The sequence below is a fragment of the Salvelinus fontinalis genome, unplaced genomic scaffold (genome assembly GCF_029448725.1).
Source record: "Salvelinus fontinalis isolate EN_2023a unplaced genomic scaffold, ASM2944872v1 scaffold_0173, whole genome shotgun sequence".
In the NCBI taxonomy this organism is placed as follows: Eukaryota; Metazoa; Chordata; class Actinopteri; order Salmoniformes; family Salmonidae; genus Salvelinus; species Salvelinus fontinalis.
In genome coordinates, this window is record NW_026600382.1 from 290,964 (window position 1) to 308,432 (window position 17,469).

The window sequence follows — 17,469 nt, forward strand, 5'->3', positions numbered from 1 at the left end:
ATGTTTCGTCAGAGAATGCGCTTCTCTCATAATACCAACCAGATTTGATACTTAGTATTTTTAAACAGTACCCACGTTTGCCGAGGCGATTAAATAAAAAATAAATCATGTGCGTATGAACCCCATTTATTTAAGTTCTCAGAATTCACATACCAGAATCAAATCATATAAATCTATGAATCAATGTACTTTTTAAATTGGTATTGTACACTGTCAGCATTTAGGTAGGCTATGATAAAGGAAACCCAAGGTGACCAAAACTTGAAATAGGATACCATAACCTGCACATCCAGGGAACTGTCAGAGCTCCTATTTAAAGAAAATATCCAGTATTAACAATAAAATAACAATAATCAAGTTAAAAACTTTTAATAACTTGTAAAACTTGCAATCAAGAATAATCAACTAATATGTGCAAAATACACAATCTTCAATTTGTAATGACTGCACAATTAATTTGTAATGACCAATGTTCAACAATGTTGTACAATCAGACAGTGTTTTAACCTGAGACTGTGCAGCAGCATATCAATAGAACATAAAGAGCTACATCCTGTAAGCTGTAAAGGCATGTTAACATTGCAGTATAATATAGACTGCATGAATCTTACAGTGCAATTTGATCATAACAGGATCAGTGTTCCTTTATGTATTGTTCATATTCAAGCTTACATTTGTAATTAACTCATAACTCATAGACCATCCGAGGCCCTCACGCTAAAATTCCAAGCAGTAAAAAACATATCATGCCATGGTTACTGGCAAAACCCTTAGTTGCATCATGTGGCAACAGGGAGGATCTAGAAAAAACATATACAGGAAACTTATAATGATAATGCAATACAGACAGTGTTATAACAGAATGTTATTCTCATCAGAACTCCCCACTACAAATAAACAAACATGCAAAGAAACAGATTCAGTGCAGCTTCTGCCACCGTACTGTATACAAAGAGCATGATTTGCAATGTAAATATGAGCCATGTGACACATTCAGCACAATCACACAGTTAATGGCTTGTAAAGCCAGAGAACCAAATTGTGGACCCTAGTTACAGGCTACAGCTAGCACCAGTATAACTATGGTCCAGAGTATTTCCTGGTCAAGTCGCATGGTCTTGAAAAACTCCTTTAGACATACCATCAACAGGTACTATGTGCAAAGTTCCAACCCAATGGCATCAGGTCTGGAGACTGTACAAGGCCAGTTACTATAAGGTCTTCAGTGACTTGGGCTGTCCATTCAGTTTTAGGATTCGCTCGGCATCCCGGGCATTCTCTCTCAGTAGATCCATGTTGGCGTTGACATTCTCCTCCATCCACTCCTCCACTGTGTCTGGGAAGTAGATACCCTCCATCTCCATACGGAAGTTCTCTATGTACGTCTCCCACTTATCCAACAGTCTGGAAGAGGAGACAGGGGTTTAACTAACGAAGAAGAGGCATTTTTTATTCCATTGTCCTCCAAGTGGCTGAATATCTCTCATACATCCAGATAATATCTCTGTGGTGTTAATGGTGAAGAGAAAGGTGATGGCTAACATCAATCATTTTTAAAAGCAATACTTACTTCTTCAGCCGACCTTGGAAGAATCCTACAATTCTTGGATTTGCAAAATTGTATTTTCTGTGGTAGCGACTGAAACCCCCTTTGACGTGGCTGTAAGAGATAATCAGATGAATAGACAATAAATTGCCATCAGACAAATATATGGTATTTTCTTTGCTTCTGAATGACTTATCTAATTACTTATGCTGTCTTTTTCATACTCTGGAATCACAAATAAAAATGAAAGCGATGGATGCTTACTAGTGTTTCATGAGGGCCTCCACCTCCTTCTGCAGGTTTGTGTGAATGTAAAACACCATGTGGTAGATCTGAGAGCCTGAGAAGGCTCCACTCCCCTCACTACATAGGCAGACAAACAGGAGAGAAAGGTCAAGCACTTTACCAAACAACTTATGTTTTGTTAAGTTCACAAAGCAAGGCATTTCAAGTAAACCATATGTGACATGGTACAGTTCAGGTTGACTTAGGAAAGGAATGTAGCCACACACTCTTGCTCTGACACAAAAGAGAAATCACCAAGTTCCACCTTCCTCACGTGTACGTTTTCCTTTCTCTAGAAAATTGCAATTGGTCTTTCTCATAATACAACACAGTATTTCAGTTGAAGTTTACTGAAGAAAGGTCATCACATTTGATTAAATAGTACTGTTATAATACTAACCAGATATCTTTCTCCACCTTGATGTTGCAACCCAGTATGTGGTGAGCCTCCATCTTTGCCTTTTCGTCAAATGCACCTGTCCAACAGACGCATGCATAATGTTAGTTACAAGACCGGTGTACTGTAATACTTTACCGATCTCATGTCTGTAGTGGACATGTTCTTTGGAGAGCTCACAAACTGCGCAACACTTCTGAGTAAGAAGCTTTGGTTTATTTTATTATATTCACCAGTTTTCTGTCAATTGCTTTATTGTCTTTTGTTTGGAGTGCAGGGCTCTACCACCTGTTCCTTTATGCTTAGTACAGTTTCTGCCTGTCAGGAGGCTTTTTCTTCTTGAATAGTGACATTTTGAAGTCAGACGTTTGTAAATATAGCAACTTGTAAATGTATCACCCCCATCAACAGCACTGTGTAAATAGAATAGAAAACACTCATTTGCACCTCTACCTGCCTGCCTCCTGCTGAATCTTTGTCCTTATGACTGCGAGAAGGTCCCTATTTTACAGTTCCCCTGGCACTTACCATGCTTTAAGCTCTGTAGACACATAGCCAGGGAGGGAATGCCAACTGGGAGGAGTTCACACAACACTGTATGGTGCTCAAACCTGGAGGGTAAAATATTTCAAACACTGAGGTGCAGCACTTCATAACACAGACACAGTAAAAGACAGGATCGTCCTGTTGGTTTAGTTTAATGGGCCAACGGAATGAGTTATGAGTCAAGTAATCTAGTTCACCTATATAACATCATGCCTTATACAGTATATCTTCTGCATGCTCTGGTTTAGTACACACACTTTGAACATTACCAAGACATCCGTATCAGAGTCAATTGTGGTTGATTAGTGTCAGGGTTGCAAAATTCTAGTAATTTCCCTCAAATTACCAGGTTTTCCAGAAATCCCTATTGGAAGATTCCTGGAATCAGAAGGGAATACGCATGAAATCCCTATTGGAAGATTCCTGGAATCAGAAGGGAATACGCATGAAATCCCTATTGGAAGATTCCTGGAATCAGAAGGGAATACGCATGAAATCCCTATTGGAAGATTCCTGGAATCAGAAGGGAATACGCATGAAATCCCTATTGGAAGATTCCTGGAATCAGAAGGGAATACGCATGAAATCCCTATTGGAAGATTCCTGGAATCAGAAGGGAATACGCATGAAATCCCTATTGGAAGATTCCTGGAATCAGAAGGGAATACGCATGAAATCCCTATTGGAAGATTCCTGGAATCAGAAGGGAATACGCATGAAATCCGGAATCCTCCAACCAGGATTTCTGGAAAATCTTGGAATTTTGGAAAAGTTACAGAAATGTTGCAACCCTAATCAATGTCTTACCTCTGCCATCCGGTTAGCAGGATGCCATGGAGGGTTATGTTGGGGTATTTAGTCATGGAGTTCATGACCTTTATCCAGGACAGATGGTTCTGTAGCTGATAGTCAAGAGGGGTCCATCGCTGGTCAATACCTGTGCCCCCTTTAAATGCACTGGCGAACCATACACCCTTGAAACCAGCCTCGTGGTATCTAGATATCAAGGTTCCTGTTCAAAATAGAATACAATTGGGTATTGGTAAACATAATATTTTCCCTCTCTTATTAAAAAGGTGTAAACACTTTTACAATGGTCTAGACTCTGTGTCATCGGTAATACCAATTACCCCACCGAAGACATTCTTTAAAAAAGTATACTCGGTCATAACATTCTTTATATGGACAAATAAAATTCATAATTTTTAAGTCGGAGGGTGGTTAAACCTTCCGGACTTGGAATTGTATCAACTTGCTACCCAAGGCTTTTACTCGTGACATATAGTTGAACTCACTAAAGAGGAACAATGGGTACATACTGAAGATGCACACGCTCACCCCCAGAATCTTTTCATGTGTCTATTTTCAAAGGATAAATCTAAGAGCATTAACAACTTCATAGTTAAGAACACTTTAACAATATGGATGAAAATGAAACGTGTTCTATAAGAACCAATATCGCTGCCATAAAATTCAACCCTATGGAACAATCCTTGGATAGCTTTTCAGAATTCACCAATAAATTGGTCCACATAGAAAACTAAAGGCATAGAAACTGTAAATGACTTGGTAACAAGAAATACATTTACTTCCATGACAGAATTAAAAAGCAATTTTGGACTGACCAATGTAGATATTTTCAAATACATGCAATCTAAAAGTTGCATATCACGAAATTTCAATTTGAAATATTTTGGACATCAGAGCAACCTTGAGGGAATCTTATTTGAGTCATAAACAGATGTTCATATGATACGTAAGATATAGAAAACCTTGCAGAGAGCCTATCCAACTGACAATCTCTTAGATTCTTTTTAAACTGTTGGAACCAAGACTTAAAAGGAACTGACATTCAAAACTGTAATATCTTATGCTTCACGGAGTCACGGCTGAACGACGACACTATCAACTTAGAGTTGGCTGATTATATGCTGTACCGGCAGGATAGAACAGCGGCATCTGGTAAGACAAGGGGCGGCGGACCATGTATTTTTGTAAATAACAGCTGGTGAACAATATTTAAGGAAGTCTCAAGCTATTGCTCACCTGAGGTAGAGTATCTCATGATAAGCTGTAGACCACACTATCTACCTAGAGAGGACTAAGATCGAATCGTACTACACCGGCTCTGATGCTCCTCGGATGTGGCAGGGCTTGCAAACCATTACAGACTACAAAGGGAAGCACAGCCGAGAGCTGCCCAGTGACACACGCCTACCAGGCGAGCTAAATTACTTATATGCTTGCTTCATGGCAAATAACACTGAAACATGCATGAGAGCACCAGCTGTTCCGGAAGACTGTGTGATCACGCTCTCTGCAGCCGATGTGAGTAAGACCTTTAAACAGGTCAACATTCACAAGGCCGCAGGGCCAGACGGATTACCAGGACGTGTACTGCAAGCATGCGCTGACCAACTGGCAGGTGTCTTCACTGACATTTTCAACCTCTCCCTGGCCGAGTCAGTAATACCAACATGTTTTAAGCAGACCACCATAGTGCCTGTGGCCAAGAACACTAAGGTAACCTGCCTAAATGACTACCGACCCATAGCACTCATGTCTGTAGTCATGACGTGCTTTGAAAGGCTGGTCATGGCTCACATCAACACCATTATCCGTGAAACCCTAGACCCACTCCAATTTGCATACCACCCCAACAGATCCACAGATGATGCAACCTCTATTGCACTCCACACTGCCCTTTCCCACCTGGACAAAAGGAACACCTATGTGAGAATACTATTCATTGACTACAGCTCAGCGTTCAACACCATAGTGCCCTCAAAGCTCATCAATAAGATAAGGACCCTGGGACTAAACACCTCCCTCTACAACTGGATCCTGGACTTCCTGACAGGCCACCCCCAGGTGGTAAGGGTAGGTAACAACACATCCGTCACGCTGATCCTCAACACATGGGCCCCTCAGGGGTTCGTGCTCTGTCCCCTCCTGTACTCCCTGTTCACTCATCACTGCACGGCCAGACTCCAACACCATCATTAGGTTTGCAGATGACACAACAAGGGTAGGCCTGATCACCGACAATGATGAGACAGCCTATAGGGAGTAGGTCAGAGACCTGGCCGTGTGGTGCCAGGACAACAACCTCTCCCTCAACGTGATCAAGACAAAGGAGATGATTGTGGACTACAGGAAAAAAAGAATCGAGCATGCCCCCATTCTCATCGACGAGGCTGCAGTGGAGCAGGTTGAGAGCTTCAAGTTCCTTGGTGTCCACATCACCAACAAACTAACATGGTCCAAGCACACCAAGACAGTCGTGAAGAGGGCACAACAAAACCTATTCCACCTCAGGAGACTGAAAAGATTTGGCATGGGTCCTCAGATCCTCAAAAGGTTCTACAGCTGCAAAATCGAGAGCATCCTGGCTGGTTGCATCACTGCCTGGTATGGCAACTGCTCGGCCTCTGACCGCAAGGCACTACAGAGGGTAGTGCGAACGGCCCAGTACATCACTGGGGCCAAGCTTCCTGCCATCCAGGACCTCTATACCAGGCGGTGTCAGAGGAAGGCCCTAAAAATTGTCAAAGACTCCAGCCACCATAGTCATAGACTGTTCTCTCTGCTACCACACGGCAAGCGGTACCGGAGTGCCAAGTCTAGGTCCAAGAGGCTTCTAAACAGCTTCTACCCCAAGCCATAAGACTCCTATGGCTACCCAGACTATTTGCATTGCCCCCCCCCCCTTTTACACCACTGCTACTCTCTGTTGTTATCATCTATGCATAGTCACTTTAATAACTCTACCTACATGTACATATTACCTCAACTAACCGGTGCCCCCGCACATTGACTCTGTACCGGTACCCCTCTGTATATAGTCTCGCTATTGTTATTTTACTGCTGCTCTTTAATTACTTGTTACTTTTATTTCTTATCTTATTTCTTATCTGTATTTGTTAAACTGCATTGTTGGTTAGGGGCTCATAAGTAAGCATTTCACTGTAAGGTCTACCCCTTATGTATTCGGCACACGTGACTCATAACATTTGATTTGATTTTGATTTGATTTGTTTGCACAAGATGGAGGGGATGTCGGAGCATACCTAACGAATTTAGTTAGCGAAAATGTACACTTAGTCCAGTATAAATTATTTATTTTTATTAATCATTTTTATTATTTTTTTTATTTTTTTAATTTTTTTTAATTTATAAATTTATTATTATTATACTGTACAAGAGACAACATTCACAAATTCTACAGCACGACGACAGTCATGTCTTAAGTGTAAAACTAAATATGACTCAATAATCAATGCTTTCTGGGAATGCTATACAGTCCAAAAGTTATTGGTGGAGCTAGAAAGTTGGCAAGTTATAAGTATTACAATGTAAACTTACTTTTAATCCGTCTGTCTGCATATCTCAATACATATGGCATATGGGGGTGTAGTGAGATACAATGGGCTGGACAATTCTCTTCTCATCACTCATCTTGAAAAACATATACTAAAAACTTGGGAATCAATCAATCCACCATCATCATTAACACAATGGAAAATCTCATGATATATTATTTAAATAGCATGGGCGACCGAAAAAAACGAATTGGTACAATTTAAGGCCATGTGGCAAAATATTATGCAGGCTCTAGGGATGGGGGTGTGAGCATGCGAATCTGGGCAGACTAACTGTAGTCAATGTTTGTGTGCATCCGTAAATTGTTGTACGTATGTGTATGTTTGTATCTGGGGTGGAATTTATGAATTAAAAATATATTATTACAAAAAAAGTAATAATGGCTGAAAACATAAACATACCTATACCATCTGTATCCATTTTCTTCAAATAGTTCCATATTGTTGGGGAAGCTAGATCCTGCAGGCCTGACTCTAGGGGTATGAACAGATGAGCAATCAGCTATAGAGCAACTAGTCAGACACTTAGTGGGAACCATTTCCATTGTAATGCACATGGCATAATTCATTGTAATAAACATGGTATGAAGTTAAAAAAATAAAGATAAAACATAGAAGCACTTGTGTGTCCTGAAGTCAGTCAGTTCTAATTAGAAAAACATACATTCATTTAATCAATCCACAGCACAATAGGACTGCTAGGAGATCTCATCATCACACCTTTAATAGTGGCAGGGCTGATCTTCCTCAACATGTCGTCCCACAGAATCACTCTGACCCCTGACCTTCTCTCTGTGATGAAACGGGCCAATGACACTGCATGGTTCAGGAACATTTTCCCAACGTCCCCCTTGTTGCTATGTAACCAGTTTTTAGAGTCCTGGCTCTCTCCCAGACCCCTCACCTGAGGAACATGGACACACACACACACACACACACACACACACACACACACACACACACACACTGTATTATGAATGGAACTATAGAAACCAGGGGGTATGGAAAATGTAGGCCTATCTTATTGGTCTTATAACAATCTACTTGCACTTTATTTGCATATCACAATATCCCGCTGAACTGAAAGTCCTACTAACAGATACGATAACATACATTAGTAGTGTTCTAGTTCATACACATACAAACACACGGCGTACACACACACACAAAATCATGCACACACACACACACACCCACCAACCTCATCAGCCCCCATGTGGAACCAGCGTGCGTCAGGGTGACAGTCCATGACCTGGGAGACCATGTCCTTGACCAGAGCCACAGAGCCAGGATGGTGGGGGTTCAGACTGTTAGGGAAAGCCCTCACCTCCCTCAGGTGGAAATACCTCTCATGCTTCAACACAAACTATCCAGAGGAAATAAAAGGAGGATAGATTAAAGAGGAAGCATAGTTTTTACCCCGCAGGCAACAGTGGTTCAATTTCATTACACAATACTATGGAATAGTATCACTCACAGCCATATATTTAGATAGATATCTAGCATAGCTCTGGTCTCACTTAGTGCAGTCATGACTGAAAATGAGCATTCCAAGGAATGTATAGTTATTCTTGCTTTTCTGGTATGGTTAGAATATGAAACAAGTGATCCGCTTATTTAAGGTCATGATAGCCTCAGGAGAGACTGAGGAACCAATATGAGTATAATACATACAGACCAGCTGTGTAGTGCTTCAAGTTTAAGTTTTATTAGTCATATCTACGGGATACACATGGTATACATCGTCCAATGAAATGCTTACTAGCAGGTTCCTTCTGGACAATGCAACAACAATGAGAAATAATAAAAGACAAGACTACAAACATAAAGTAAATGGCTCAGTAGAATAAACATTTTACCATAAGTATAATACAGGAAGGCACAACTTATAGTCCAATATTTACACGTGTTTTGGGGAAGGGGGGTTGGGAGGCTAGTGTTTAAATAGTGCAGCATTTAGTGTCGGGTAAACACACGCAAATGCTGTTTACGCAACTTTCTTATTTTGCGTGGGCGTTTACCCACCTTTTGCGGAAAAATGCATTGAAAGTATAGGGAGCATTACTTTACTCACTGTGAACAGCGTAACCACCTATTTTTTCCCCACTACATCACTGATACAGTATCCCTGACTTACCTCGAGGTGTCCAAACACTTGCACTAAAGGAATCAGTTCCAGCTTGTTGAGTTTGGCTAGGCTCTTTATCTCCTCTATATCTTCCATACTGTTTAACAGAGAACACAGAGATATACAGCAGACTGTTCATCATTGTGACACATATTTAAATAGAACACTAATAATCCAATAGAACGGTAATACAGATTGTCCATCCTAGTTTTCACTTAGTTTTATCATCATTGTCAGGAGTTTCTCCTTTGACATGCGATCTGACAAGGAAAACTCCAGGCCCTAGTTTTTTCCTATCAATCATAAATTGACTGAGACATCACCATCTGGTGCTCACCTGTAGGCATACGGTGACCTGAGAATCGTCAGGTTTCCATGGTAGGGAAACATGTCCTCGTACTCTAGCAGAACACCATCAGCACCCAGAGAGGAGAAGAGCGGGAAGATCTGGAATGGAAACCGTCACAATGACTTTGGTTCTGGTGGATAAAGCTCTTATACTGCATTTTTCCCCAATTCAATTATATAGCTATACTATATAAACAAGACTACCCATATGCCAGGATCTCCAATAAAATATGAATCTTAAAACCTTTTACTTCAGTGGGCTAAATCAGGGTCACGAGTGTTTCTTGGTAGTCTTAAATAAATCTACTTTGAAACAAAAGTATACACCTCACACACATGGTTACGGACTTTAAAAAATAACACACCTGTACCATGTCAGATATAGAGTTGAAATGTATTACATTTTGTGAGTTTGCATCCCAATTTTACACTTTATATACTACATCACAGAAGACTGAAATATGACAAGCCAGTTGACATAGAAACACTGGATTGTTTATCATGTTTATTAATTATTAAATGATATGAACACCATTCCACCCATCAGGTCACTAGGTCATTTGACTGCAGGAAAGGGATACACCTTATAAAGAACACATTTACATTTGACATTTTAGTCATTTTAGCAGATGCTCTTATCCAGAGTGAGGCCCTGCAAATAACATTTTTGGGGGAACCACCTCAAGGAGAGAACAACTTTTCTCACCTGCTTGATGTATTTGACTTTGGGTGCAGCACCTTTCAGATCCAGGTGTACTATTCTTGCAGGGACTTTGCTGGTTTCCAGAGGTACTGTGTCTGCTCCTTTTTCTACTGGAGGCTCTGGAACATCTGTTTTCTGGGCCCAGTTAACAAAATAGTTTATAACCTCTGACTTGTGTACAGTAACAGCCTCCTTCACGTTTGGTGCCTGGTGCCAAAATGAGCCAGGATCCATGATGGCCAACTTCTGTTTCCTTTCAGTTCTGGAACAAGACAGATTTAAACAGTAACTTTTTTATTTTCTTCTGAAGACTAATAAAGGCTTGAGAAAGTTTTACTAAAATAATCTCGGCACCCAGAACAGCTGTCCCAAGAGGCTAAGAAAAACACAATATTATATCATATGAGTCTACAAACACCTCACTGAATGAGGATTGTGCCCATGGTAGGATGTCTCACCTGTATTCCGAAAGCAGAAGTTTGACAGCAGCAACAAGCACCAGACAAAGTACAACAGCTCTGAGGGCCTGCCTTTTTGTTACCATGGTGCTTCAGCTAACAGAGAGAAATAGAAAATAATATTTCAAGTTCATTTTCAAGTTCAAGTTTTTAATAATACCCACATGGCAGTCAAATACGCAAAAGCCATGACAGGGAGACATAGTGGAGTGGTAACGCGCATGCAAGCAGTTACTCCCGTAGCCACTTGGGTACACTGCAGCATCCACCGAGAGGCTCTTGCTGCCAAGGTAATGCCTGACAGCTTGAAAGACGTTTTAGACACTACAGTGAAAATGGTTAACGTTGTTAAAGCAAGGCCCCTGAACTCTCATGTATTTTCTGCATTATGCATCGCTATGGGGCGGCAGGTAGCTTAGTAGTTAGAGCGTTGGGCAAGTAACCGAAAGGTTGCTGAATTGAATCCCCAAGCTGACAAAATAGAAATCTGTCGTTCTGCCTCTGAACAAGGCAGTTAACCCACTGTTCCCTTGTATGCCATCATTGTAAATAAGAATTTGTCCTTAACTGACTGTAACGATTCTCCTCTTCGTCTGAGGAGGAGCAGGAAATATCGGACCAATGTGCAGCGTGGTAAGTGTCCATAATTCGATTTTTAATAAATCAACTGAACACTGAACAAAATAACAAAAGCACAAACAAACAACCGAAACAGTTCTGTATGGTGAAACACAGACACAGAAAATAACTATCCACAACCCATAGTGGGAAAACAGGCTACCTAAGTATGATTCTCAATCAGAGACAAGGATCGACACCTGCCTCTGATTGAGAACCATACTAGGCCAAACACATAGAAATATAACACACAGAACAAAACATAGAATAACAACACAGAATGCCCACCCCAACTCACGCCCTGACCAAACTAAAATAAAGACATAAAAAAGGAACTAAGGTCAGAACGTGACACTGACTTGCCTAGTTAAATAAAGTTTAAATAAAAAAATATGGGCAGCATGGTGAGCGTACATTTCTTTTATTTAAAATGTCGCCAACAAAAACAAAGAACAAGGAAATGACCGTGAAGCTTACTTAGGCTATAATGCCACTAACAAAGACAACTACCCACAAATACCAAAAGGAAAAAAGGCTGCCTAAGTATGATTCCCAATCAGAGACAACGATAGACAGCTGTCCCTGATTGAGAACCATACCCGGCAAAAACATAGAAACAAAGAACATAGAGTTTCCCACCCGAGTCACACCCTGACCAACCAAACATAGAGAATAAAAAGATCTCTACGGTCAGGGCGTGACAGTTATCCTTTAATGCCCTGCCTCCAGTCCACTTACCGATATCTGAACAAGAGAGCCTCATCGAAATTGCAACAAGCGGTTCTGTGAAAATTGTATTTAATCAAAAGACACTGCCAGATTTCTGGATAGGGCTGTGCTCAGAGTATCCTGCCTTGGCAAATCGCGCTGTTAAGACACTGATGCTCTTTGCAACCACGTACCTATGTGAGAGTGAATTCTCGGCCCTCACTAGCATGGAAACTAAATACAGGCACAGACTGTGTGTGGGAAATGATTTAAGACTGAGACTCTCCAATACAACCCAACATTGCAGAGTTATGTGCATCCTTTCAAGCACACCTTTCTCATTAACCTGTGGTGAGTTATTGTAACAGTCCTGACCTGTTTTATGTTGTTTTTATGTGTTTATGGTCAGGGCATGTGTTTTGGGTGGGCAGTCTATGTTATTCGTTTCTATGTTGGTTTTGGTTTGCCTGGTATGGCTCTTGATTAGAGGCAGGTGGTTTGCATTTTCCTCTAATCAAGAGTCATATTTAGGTAGGGCAATTACACTGTTTGTTTGTGGGTGGTTGTCTCCTGTGTCTGTGTGATGTTACGCCACATGGGACTGTAGCGTTTGTTTGTAGTCGTGTACCTGTTCGTGCGTTCTTCAAGTTATATGTAAGTTCGTGTCCAGGTCTGTTTTCATCGTTTATTTGTTTTGTAGTTTATTCAAGTATAGTTCGTTTTCTGTCTACGTCGTCTTTGTCTATTTTGTTTATTTAATAAATCATTATGTGTTCAAACTTCGCTGCGCCTTGGTTCCCTCAATACTCCTCCTTCTCCGAAAATGGAGAGGAGGAGGAAAATCGTTACAGAACCACCCACCTCTCCAGAGCCAAGCAGCGGAGTCAAAGGAGAAAGGGACAGGAAAAGAAGGAGCAATGGACATGGGACGATGTTCTGGATGGAAAGGGTGTCTACACATGGGAGGAGATCCTAGCTGGTAGAGATCGCCTCCCATGGGAACAGCTGGAGGCACTGAGAGCGGAGGCTACCGGAGAGAGGAACCGGAGCTATGAGGGAACGCGTCTGGCACGGAAGCCGAAAAAGCCCGTGAGTAACTCCCAAAAATTTCTTGGGGGGGGGCTAAAGGGTAGTGGGCCAAGGGCAGGTAGGAGACCTGCGCCCACTTCCCAGGCTTACCGTGGAGAGCGGGAGTACGGGCAGGCGCCGTGTTACGCAGTAGAGCGCACGGTGTCTCCTGTACGAGTGCATAGCCCAGTGCGGGTTATTCCACCTCCCCGCACTGGGAGGGCTAGATTGGGCATTGAGCCAGGTGTCATGAGGCCGGCTCAACGCGTCTGGTCTCCAGTGCGTCTCCTCGGGCCGGCATACATGGCACCTGCCTTACGCATGGTTTCCCAGGTTCGCCTACATAGGCCGGTGCGGGTTATTCCACCTCCCCGCACTGGTCGGGCAACCGGGAGCATTCAACCAGGTAAGGTTGGGCAGGTTCAATGCTCAAGAGTGCCAGTACGCCTCCACGGTCCGGTATTTCCGGCACCACCTCCCCGCCCCAGCCTAGTACCTACAGTGTCTACACTATGCACTAGGCTACCAGTGCGTATCCTGAGCCCTGTTCCTCCTCCACGCACTCTCCCTGTGGTGCGTGTATTTAGCCCGGTGCCTCCAGTTCCGGGCCCACGCACTAAGCTACCAGTGCGTCTCCAGAGCCCTGTACACACTGTATATTCTCCCCCTACTAATCCTGATGTGCTTGTCCTCAGCCCGGCGTCACCAGTGCCGGTACCACGCATCAGGGATAGAGTAGGCTTTGAGAATACAGTGTGCCCTGTCCCTGCTCCCCGCACTAGTAGGAAGGTGCTTGTCATTAGCACGGTGCCTCCAGTTCCGGCACCACGCACCAGGTCTACAGTGCGCCATATCCGGCCAGAGCCATCCGTCTCCCCAGCGCCATCTGAGCCATCCGTCTCCCCAGCGCCATCTGAGCCATCCGTCTCCCCAGCGCCATCTGAGCCATCCGTCTCCCCAGCGCCATCTGAGCCATCCGTCTCCCCAGCGCCATCTGAGCCATCCGTCTCCCCAGCGCCATCTGAGCCATCTGTCTTCCCAGCGCCATCTGAGCCATCCGTCTTCCCAGCGCCATCTGAGCCATCCGTCTTCCCGGAGCCTGCAAAGCCGCCCGTCTGCCATGAGCCTGCAAAGCCGCCCGTCTGCCATGAGCCTACAGAGCCGTCAGCCAGACAGGAGCCGCTAGAGCCGTCAGCCAGACAGGAGCCGCTAGAGCCGTCAGCCAGACAGGATCTGCCAGAGCCGCCAACCAGACAGGATCTGCCAGAGCCGCCAACCAGACAGGATCTGCCAGAGCCGCCAACCAGACAGGATCTGCCAAAGCCGCTAACCAGACAGGATCTGCCAGAGCCGTCAGTGAGCCATGAGCAGCCAGAGCCGTCAGTGAGCCATGAGCAGCCAGAGCCGTCAGTGAGCCATGAGCAGCCAGAGCCGTCAGTGAGCCATGAGCAGCCAGAGCCGTCAAAGAGCCATGAGCAGCCAGAGCCGTCAGAGAGCCATGAGCAGCCAGAGCCGTCAGAGAGCCATGAGCGTCGTGAGCCGTCAGCCTGCCATGAGCGTCGTGAGCCGTCAGCCTGCCATGAGCGTCGAGAGCCGTCAGCCTGCCATGAGCGTCGAGAGCCGTCAGCCTGCCATGAGCGTCGAGAGCCGTCAGCCTGCCATGAGCGTCGAGAGCCGTCAGCCTGCCATGAGCGTCGAGAGCCGTCAGCCTGCCATGAGCGTAGAGAGCCGTCAGCCTGCCATGAGCGTAGAGAGCCGTCAGTCTGCCATGAGCGTCGAGAGCCGTCAGCCAGCATGGACCTGCCAGAGCCGTCCAAACAGGACCTGCCAGAGTCCTTCAGCCGGGATCTGCCCCTTGTCCCGGTGCTGCCCCTTGTCCCGGTGCTGCCCCTTGTCCCGGTGCTGCCCCTTGTCCCGGTGCTGCCCCTTGTCCCGGTGCTGCCCCTTGTCCCGGTGCTGCCCCTTGTCCCGGTGCTGCCCCTTGTCCCGGTGCTGCCCCTTGTCCCGGTGCTGCCCCTTGTCCCGGTGCTGCCCCTTGTCCCGGTGCTGCCCCTTGTCCCGGTGCTGCCCCTTGTTCCGGTGTTGGCCGTTTATTTAGGGGAAAGTGGTTTTAGGGTGGTCATTAGAAGGGGTAGACAGAAGAGGGGAGTGACTAAGGTGGTAAGGGGACAGCGTCCTGAGCCGGAACCACCACCGTGGTCAACTGCCCACCCGGACCCTCCCCTGGACTTTGTGCTTGTGCGCCCGGCGTGCGCATCTTGAGGGGGGGGTACTGTAACAGTCCTGACCTGTTTTATGTTGTTTTTATGTGTTTATGGTCAGGGCATGTGTTTTGGGTGGGCAGTCTATGTTATTCGTTTCTATGTTGGTTTTGGTTTGCCTGGTATGGCTCTTGATTAGAGGCAGGTGGTTTGCATTTTCCTCTAATCAAGAGTCATATTTAGGTAGGGCAATTACACTGTTTGTTTGTGGGTGGTTGTCTCCTGTGTCTGTGTGATGTTACGCCACATGGGACTGTAGCGTTTGTTTGTAGTCGTGTACCTGTTCGTGCGTTCTTCAAGTTATATGTAAGTTCGTGTCCAGGTCTGTTTTCATCGTTTATTTGTTTTGTAGTTTATTCAAGTATAGTTCGTTTTCTGTCTACGTCGTCTTTGTCTATTTTGTTTATTTAATAAATCATTATGTGTTCAAACTTCGCTGCGCCTTGGTTCCCTCAATACTCCTCCTTCTCCGAAAATGGAGAGGAGGAGGAAAATCGTTACAGTTATTCACACATTTTTGATGAACAAATAACGTTTTATATTTAAGATGGCTAAATAAAGAGCAAAATCTTATTATTTGTGCCCTGGTCCTATAAGAGCTCTTTGTCACTTCCCACGAGCTGGGTTGATGTTGTTGGTGTTTTGGTGTTTTGTGTAATATATGTATATTTCCATCCACCACTGTTTGTTTGGAGGCTGGACATGTGTTGTGAGTGGAAATATGAGTTACCGTACCGGGAAAAAATTAATTGTACTTTCACCCCTGCCTGAATGATTGTATTCGGTTGAAACTAGGCTATGTGTGCTGCGACCCTGCGAACATACTTCACGTACTTTGCGATTATGTAGTATACTTTGTGCATGATTTCACTATTATACTAGCCTACATAATTGTTACGGTATATATCGCCACTACACTAGGCTACTTTGATATACATCAGTGGGGATTAAAAATTGGTAGCCTATTTGCAATTCCCACTTGGAAAAAGTGGATCTACTTCATATACCTGCGTATAGCCTCCACTACAGCGCTGCCACTGATATTTTACATTTGAATAAATTGCATGAACAGTAGACTATCCAACTTCACAGTTGTCATCGCATCAACTCAATGACGATGTATATTAAACGTTGATGGCGGTAGGCGACAATAAATCCTTACCCCGTGAGGAGCGTGCATGTAGTTTGTTGTCCTAAAAAAAGGAAATAGAACACCGAATGTTGTGGAAGGTCTACTGTACACGAAACGCACGACAACTTTCAACGAACTTCCGCGTTACACTAGTGGCATCTCGTCACACACACTACCCACTGAGCTATAAATGAACGCACCCACCCATCATTTAATAATAAAAAAGCACTGCGAAAAGATAGCGCTCTGCTCTGTGCAGCAGAATATACTAGAGTAGAGAGAAGTTGCACCCATCCTCACATAAATAAATCATCCAGGCTAGTAAATTGACTTTTATCTGATCTGTCCACGTATTGTTTGACGTGTGGGAAATAATGCAAGCGCATTGTTATCATAATCTTTGGGAAAGCTGCTGTGCCTGTGTTTCATCCATGGAATTAGTCTAAAAAATTCGACCCCAGGCAACAATCGGGGTACGTTGCATTCGGGGGTACGTTGCATTCGTTTGACAGTTCGCGGCTCGGGCTCACACCGCACGGTGGGTATCCATATGAAAAGAATACGGAAATCATGAGGCATTACATCAATGCCATGCTGTGGACAAGTTTGCCCTCTTGTAGAGAATGACAGGGGCATAGAGTTTATGGAATACACTCACATTGTAGAGCAGACATGTCGTGAAATATTTCCAATTCTGGAATATTTTGCAAATTCAAATTCCCAACAGTCTTGATTATATTTATTTAAATCCTGCGCATGATAATTTCCGACATCAGAGTTTGGCCATGTAATAGGTGGTAAAAAGCCTTTTTTTTAAACCAAAATCTGGTCAAACGTATAAGTCAAAATCCAAGTGGTCCTATGATTTGTCTCTTCTCCCTCCTTCCCT

General features: G+C 43.9%; 1 protein-coding gene across 2 annotated transcripts; it reads right to left on the minus strand.

The window, feature by feature from the left end:
- Positions 1–110: 110 nt before the first annotated feature.
- LOC129844109 (hexosaminidase D-like) lies at positions 111–17,415 on the minus strand. 2 transcript variants are annotated; one of them, XM_055912499.1, is made up of 14 exons: positions 17,239–17,415; positions 10,794–10,889; positions 10,339–10,597; positions 9,622–9,731; positions 9,294–9,381; positions 8,358–8,522; positions 7,877–8,060; positions 7,559–7,630; positions 3,582–3,786; positions 2,757–2,839; positions 2,232–2,307; positions 1,811–1,909; positions 1,571–1,660; positions 111–1,404 (listed from the first exon to the last, which is right to left on the minus strand). In XM_055912499.1, the coding sequence occupies exons 2-14, from the start codon at positions 10,877–10,879 to the stop codon at positions 1,212–1,214; spliced, it is 1,710 nt and encodes a 569-aa protein (XP_055768474.1). In that variant the 5' UTR covers positions 10,880–10,889; positions 17,239–17,415; the 3' UTR covers positions 111–1,211. The 2 variants fall into 2 exon arrangements, with proteins under 2 accessions (XP_055768474.1, XP_055768473.1); XM_055912498.1 differs by lacking the exon at positions 17,239–17,415 and adding an exon at positions 16,611–17,216.
- Positions 17,416–17,469: the final 54 nt, after the last annotated feature.